Source organism: Alosa alosa, chromosome 19 (genome assembly GCF_017589495.1).
Source record: "Alosa alosa isolate M-15738 ecotype Scorff River chromosome 19, AALO_Geno_1.1, whole genome shotgun sequence".
NCBI lineage: Eukaryota > Metazoa > Chordata > Actinopteri > Clupeiformes > Clupeidae > Alosa > Alosa alosa.
The window spans coordinates 11,180,276-11,187,775 of NC_063207.1; the positions used below are offsets into that span (position 1 = coordinate 11,180,276).

At 46.3% G+C, this 7,500-nt stretch overlaps 1 protein-coding gene across 17 annotated transcripts in view; it reads right to left on the bottom strand.

Moving 5' to 3' along the window:
• Positions 1-7,500, bottom strand: part of eml1 (EMAP like 1) — a 63,887-nt gene that overhangs the window by 25,875 nt on the left and 30,512 nt on the right. For 12 of the 17 annotated variants that reach the window (XM_048270845.1, XM_048270839.1, XM_048270832.1 and 9 more), the window contains exons 2-3: positions 3,088-3,270; positions 2,140-2,193 (exon numbers count right to left, since the gene is read on the bottom strand). In XM_048270845.1, coding sequence (XP_048126802.1) covers positions 2,140-2,193; positions 3,088-3,270 — 237 coding nt within the window. The remainder of the gene's footprint in view (positions 1-2,139; positions 2,194-3,087; positions 3,271-7,500) is intronic. The other 5 variants (XM_048270836.1, XM_048270843.1, XM_048270842.1 and 2 more) reach the window with 1 other exon arrangement.

Genomic DNA, 7,500 nt, shown 5'->3' on the forward strand with positions numbered 1-7,500 from the left:
AGAGAGAGAGCATGGGAGATAAAGAGATGGACAGGTAGACAGACAGAGAGGGGGAAGAAAGAGAGAGAGAGGGATGAAGGGGGACAGGAGGCAGAAGAGGCAGAGAGAGCTGAAGAACATTTCCTCTTATTTTCTGGCCATAACACACCCATCACCCTGAAGAGTCTCTCTCTCTCTCTCTCTCTTTCTCTCTCCATATCTCTCTCTCCCTCTTTCCATCTCTCTCACTTCATCCCTCTCTCACTCCCTTCTCTCTCTCCATCTCTCTCTCTCTCTCTCTCTCTTCTGCTGCATTAGGGAACCATTATGGTGCACTCTCACCCCTGCCAGCCGTATAATTGCTGACAGCACAGATAGCGGAGGCCGCCTTTGTTTGCGTTTCCCTCCGCCGCTCGGCCCCATTAAATATTTATCACTGCAGTCACCGAGGCCCTTTCATCTTTTTTCCCCCCCCTCCCCGTGCTTTGAGTGCACCGCTGCGTCTGCCACCGCCACTCCCAGTGTTGCTGCTGCTGCTGCTGCTGCTGCGTGTGCTCGCTGGGTGTACTTGGCACGCCGGGCAAAGCTGGCAGAGCAGACTGGAGAGATACCGTGACGCAAGATGAAACAGCACAGCAGGCGAGGGGGCGAGAGACACTGAGAGAGAGTGTGTGAGAGAGGCAGAGAGAGAGAGAGGGAGAGAGGAAGGGAGATGAGAAAGAAAGAGAGATGAAGAGATGACAGGGAGAGAGAGGTTTTTTTTGCATGAATCTGCATGGAGTGTGAAGGATTATGAGGTATGAGCGCAGACATGAGTCATTCTCTTCTCTTCTCCTTTCTCCTCTCTGGGTTTCAGCCAGAGTGTGTATATGTATGAGGCTGAGCCAGAGAGTGGGTGATGAATGCTGTCTCTCAGGAGAGATTCTCGAGGAAATTTTTGGGCCATGTACTGTTAGTACAACTAATGCTGGAATCGACTTCAGTAGGCTACCTCACCCACTCAGCCAAATGATCCGTAAGAATCAAGATCAAATGACCAAGAACCATTTCATCATTATCATCATGGATGACATGTATCAAAGATCAAAGTTTTTCATTTTCAGCACCTCCTAAAATATGAGTAGTGCTCTCAACTTCAGTAGGCTACCTCACCCGGTCAGCCAAATGAACCGTAAATGACACATTCAAATGACCCATCAAACATGCAGTACAAGAAAGAATGTGCAATCAAAACAGTAATACTCATGCATAGCACCAGAGTAGCCAACACCTACAAACCTCAAACAAACACAAAGTACCTTCACACATAACTTCAACACATTTGTTTCTGCTCTTTAAGGAAAGTCCATTACAAATACTCAGTGATCTCAATCTTGGGTGACATAGGGGAACATGAATTAGCTTACATTTCAGGTTTTGGCAAGAGACAGAAAAAAATATGTTTTGGGAGGTTTTTTTCAGCATTTAGTTGACAGTAACTTCACATTTGACAGTTAGAAGTTCCTAATTGTTACCTGGAATGTGTATTGAATATTACATATTACATCATGTCCTATGGACTATCCAAATATAGTTATCTCATTTTGGAAATGCCTGCAGTTACAAAAGCACAATGGAAGAACTCTGTCCTCAGTCTACACATGGTGATTCATCAGGGCTTACCAGAGTGCTATATTTACCTGTGATTATGTGCCACACACCAGGTGAGCGTAGTCTAGCAGTGTACAATAATCTGCAGGTGATGCTCCAAACATTAGCTTACTAGCTTAGCTACTGCAAGTTCTAGCCAGCATCTCAGGCATAAAGCAGAAAGAAATCCATTAGTCAAAAAGGTACTCATTAAACATCCACATTTGTGCGTTGAGTGCCCAGTGGTGTGTTGAACATTCTGTCTGAGCCAGATTCAGAGCAGAATTAACACAAATGAGGTGTTAGAGTAAAGCTTGGCTGATCTGAGATCAGAGTAATATTTGCTGAAGTTAGCCAGGAGCCAAGCCCTTCCAAACCCCTAGTGTGTATGCATGCTCTGGGAGTGAGAGGAGTGTATTTCAGTGAGAGCCTCCGTAGGTAAGGATGATTAAAGCATGCTCTAAGTGTGTTTAAGTGTGTGTGTGTGTGCGCGCACAGCGGGACACACTCAGCGAGAGACCTGGGGCCTACCTGGTTTCCCTGTATAACTGTCTGCTGAAGTAGACTTTCTCAAGCCCACGGGGTCTGTGTACCAGCCCCACATAGGAGAAACAGACAGAGAAGTAGACAGGAGGAGGATTGAAAAAAGAGATAGAGAGAAAGAGAGAGAGAGAGAGAGGAGGAGGAGGAGGAGAATGAGATATCGAGGCCGAGCATGGGACAGATAGAGAACACAAGCACAAGAGTATGGAGACTGAAAGACAATCAATTACAATGTAAAACAGGTACAGTGGTAAATGAAAGATGTGGGAGAGAGAGGAAATGGAGTTGAATCAAATCTAACGTCAGTCGCCTCTCGAGATGCTCCGTGTACCCCCTTAAATCAATGTCGGATTAGAGTCGTGTTGGCTGTTAAAGTAGATTCATGGAAAAAATCAATAAATGTAATCCATAAATTAAGTGGCTCCGTTCAGTGAGGAGGCTTGCATGGAGACAATCCAATTTTAAACTACATGGCAGTTTGTGTGAGGGAGTGTCTCTTGCTGTGTGTGTGTGTGTGTGTGTGTGTGTGTGTGTGTGTGTGTGTGTGTGTGTGTGTGTGTGTGTGTGTGTGTGTGTGTGTGTGTGTGTGTGTTTGTATCTGTCTGAAATAAAGGTACAAACACAAAAATGATGGTACTGAGACAAAAGAGCGAACAGACAGAGAGCACCATTGTCAACAAGGAAATCAAGAGCAGAATGTCCCAATCCCACATGACTTTTAAAAAAGAGCAGAAATTACCATAGCCCTTTCAGAGACTATAGCTACTGAGGAGGTAGGCTACAGTAGGATATGAGAAAGTTTAAGCATGAGTAAATCTGGGTGACTAAGTGTGAGTGGAGGGAAAGTTTAAGCAAGTAAGTGTATGCAGTGAGTGTGGTGATTCAGAGTGTTAGTGTGTGTGCTTGTAAGGGTAGGTAGCCTATATGGTGCCTTGCCTTTGGTTGGTCCCTTCCTGGTGAGCATGGCCTGCTGCTCCTCAGAGACGTTGAGCCTCCTGACCACATCGGCCAGCGCCGACTTGAGCAGCTGGATCTCGTCCTCCTGCATCTGGACGCGCTGCTCCAGGGAGGCCAGCCGGTCCGTCACCTCCATGCTGCTCGCCGCCGAGGCACTGTCATCTGGACAAATACACACACAGAGACGTACTTAGTTAGCATGCAGGCTAAATGTGCAACAGTCTCATTGACAGGAGTAAACAGACACATACACCGACATCATCCAGGCTAGATGCACAGATGCACAGCACCGTCATGTACAGTATGGACAATCATCAAGCAAACTCTCACACACACTTGCAAAATGGGGATACTCTACTCTCATATATGCAGACATTAGCTGTGATATTCTTAAACTGGAGACACTGGAAACATCCAATACTGTCATGCTCACACCAGACAAGCGTGAAGACTTCTATACCAAAGTGGATATCCATCACTTACAGGAACACCACTTGCTCTGCCAAGAAATGTCACAAGCAGTATAAGTTATGTTAAAGTTCATTCCTTCATTAAGTAATTAATAGATTGTCACTCCCAATCAGACTGTACACGGTGGTCAGATCAACATAGGATAGGAGTAACTGGAATCCAATGCTTCAAGCAAGCACCTTTGCCCCAACCACAGAGAATACCACTGACATTAATAATCACTACAGGGGGTGTTCTCCCTGTTAGAAAGCAATTAATCTCCACAGACACGTCAAGACCCCTTTAAAAAAAACTGAGAGATCTGAGAGATGACCCCATGACTGAGAAAAAACCCTGATGGACCCCCTCCCCTGATAGGCCTGAACCAACAGCTACAGAGAAAGAAGAGAGAGAGAGAGAGAGAGAGAGACAGAGAGGGAGAGGGAGAGAAAGAGAGAGGGAGAGGGAGAGAAAGAAAGAGAGAGGTAAACCAACCAGGTCTGGAGATTAATAGCATTAAATATTAAAGATAAATCAGCGTGTCAGCCCTCCCTTGGAGATTAACAATAACACTAATGTTAATTATGTATGAGGAGGAAGCAGCTGGTAATTAAGGCAATACAAATAATGTTTTTTACCAAACCTAGGGTGTGTGTTGACTCAGGAGGTGAGTGGCAGTGGAACAACAGGAAGAGCCATTCATCTCACTTACTGGAAATACCACCAGCAACGGGGACCTGTTTTACTGAGCTTAAAAAATTCAGTGTTTTTCAGTCTCTTGATTTTAAGTGATGGGGCCTGACTGTGCATGCTGCTATAGCTGATTACGTACACTCCACATAAACCATGAACTGAAACACAAAATGCAGGATGGCTGTCAAAATGCAGGATGGCTGCTTTGGTACCCGAGTACCACACGAGTCCTCTGACACACTGACACACATGCTGAGTGTAAAAACAGGTCTGTTAAAGGTCCATTTAAACAAGCAAAGGGGCCGCTTACATTTAGATTTATTCACCAGGTCCCGTTATCCCAAGCAATTCCCAAATACCACTTTTTTAAATGCAAATGCAGGGTTGCTTTGTTGTTTGGCTGTTTGAAAGGCTTCAAAAAAGGCAATTAACTGAGTCCAAAGAATGGATGCTGTAGGCTGAGTAAAGAAATGGCCAGCGTGATTCACAAGGCTCGTTTTAGCATTATAATACGCAGATTCAAAGCTGTAGGCGAAATCTAAGGAGAAGATGGAAATTTGCGCAGGAGAAATCAAAGTGATTGGCTTCAAATGAAAATGTTTATCGCCTGGCAGCCCAGACCCTGACCCTGCAATTAAACACATACACACACAGACACAGACACAGACACAGACACAGACACAGACACAGACACACACACACACACACACACACACACACAAACACACACACACACACACTCTCTCTCTCTTCCTCATATTCAATCCCCAACACCCTCCCATCCCCTAAACACAAACACACAAATGCAAATTAAACTACACTACACATATACATACAAACACACACTCACACACACACACAAACCAGACCACACATCTACATTAGCGTGCACATACACATGCAAAAGCAAAATCCCCCTTCACACACACACACAAACACACACACACACACACACACACACACCCAGTAAAGCTCCCTGAATGACCTGAGGCCATTCCGCTTGATATGCAGCCTCCACTCCATTCAATAATGATCACAGCCATTACTGCTGCCATGTGATTAATACTCATCTACAGATAAGCCTCTTAATACAATACCGCTTAACACACAGGCAGAGTGGGCGTTAGCCGTTAGACACACCTGGAGAAATGTGCCCTGGGTGACGGGGGCCAAGCGAGGATCTCTATCGAGAGAAAAGGGATCTCCGTATAGTTCAGCCTAGATTTACGCGGCTGCGCTATGATAAATTGGGTCATAATGCCTCTGCTAACAGACGGGGCTTCGCCGGCACGAAAGCAGGGCGTGCAAATCGCTCCATTTCTCAGGACGGATTTGAGCTCGTTGAAAAGCAGCAGTTTTTTTCCCCAGAATAATGATAATGAAACAAAACAAAAAAATCACACAATCATAACAGGAATTTGCGACCCCTTTATCAACCTCACACTAATGGCTTTCCTCATTGATATCAATGCCTGCTAGGAGGGGAGGGGTGAATCCCATTTTGATTGAACCCTTCCCGCAGTCTGCATGGATCCATCAACTCTCTTTCAAAGCCACATTGCAGCCCGTGATTGTCAACACACCACCACCTCCTCCACCCCGTCCCTTTTTGGAGTACAAAGCCGGGGCCTGTGTTGGTCTGAAGCCGCTGGAGACGTGGTGCTAATGCTGATACAAAGGCTGGCTGTCACAGCCCAGATCCCGCTTAAATTGGATGCCCTGCCGCCGTTATCGTAGACGTCGCCTCAGCTGGGGCCATCGCACAATTATACAAAAGCGTATTCACTTGATTTGAGACAGCACCTCGGAGAGGTGTGTGTGTGTGTGTGTGTGTGTGTGTGTGTGTGTGTGTGTGTGTGTGTGTGTATTTGAATATGTGTGAAGTGAGCGAAGGCGATATCTAGGTCCAACATCAAAAACAGCACCTCATTAAATGTGGTCTGCTCCATATCTCTGTCAAAGCCTGGCTGAACCTCTTTGCAAATCGCACATCCACAAAAGCTTCATACACACCACCGAACCAGACACCAGACAAAGCCTATCACTGAAATCACATCAGGACCTAAGGTTTTCACGCAAGATCACACAAGTTAGTCTTCTCATTGGTAGTGGAGGCTTTCCATTTCCATTGCAAGTCACACCGACCAAATCACAAGGTTTTGGTTGATCTCACCTGACATGAGATTTAAATTGTATTTGTGGACATTGCCCTTGTTTTGCCATGCATCTAACCTGCCACTTGCCCTAAATTAAATTACAGCTTAGCCCTGTTCTACCCTGAGTAGACCTCAACCCTATTCCAAAGCTGTCAAGAGCACATCTCAGAGCATTAGATCAGGCTTACTATCTCTTCACCTGCATGTCTCTATTTTGCTCTCAATCTGTTTTCTGTGTGTGTGTGTGTGTTGTGTGTGTTGTTGTGTTGTGTGTGTGTTGTGTTGTGTGTGTGTGTGTGTGTGTGTGTGTGTGTGTGTGTGTGTGTGTGTGTGTGTGTGTGTGTGTGTGTGTGTGTGTGTGTTGTGTTGTGTGTGTTGTGTGTGTGTGTGTGTGTGTGTGTGTGTGTGTATGAGAGAGATTGAAGGGGAAATACCAAACACAGACCCTCGCACATCTTCCAGTCCTGATGGAAACCAATCACCTCTCAGCTTTGTGTTTTCATCTGCTTCTCTCTCCCTCTCCCTCTTTCTCTCTCTCTCTCTCTCGCTCTCTCTCTCTCTCTCCCTCTTTCTCTCTCTCTCTCTCTCTTTCTCTCTCCTGCTACCCCTCTCCCTGAGCAATCAGGCATTCTGCCTCCATCACTGCCTTCCATTTCATTTCTATCACAGCCACCAAAATCCTCCTCCACCTCCTCCAACCCACCAACTCCTCCCCCCTCCCCCTCATCTCTAACAGCTTGCCTCCACCCACGCAGCCCTCCAGCTGCCACTCTCCTCCCTGACTTGGCCTCCTTCCACCCACCACTCAGTGCAGCGCCACTTCGGATTTCCCCTCTCGGACCTCCACCAGTGAGACAGGGTCACCCTTCCCTGTTGAAGCTTTTATGAGGACATGTTGCAAGGCCCAGCAGATCTGGAGGTGGGGGTTGGGGTGGGACAGGTGGATGGATGTGTATGTGTGTGTGTGTGTGTGTGTGTGTGTGTGTGTGTGTGAAGGGGAATAGTCTGCAGGAGCATCAGGGAGAAGAGGTACATGTTGGAAATCTCAGGAGATCTGGAGGAGGGGGGAGCAGGTGGATGGATGTTTTGTCTG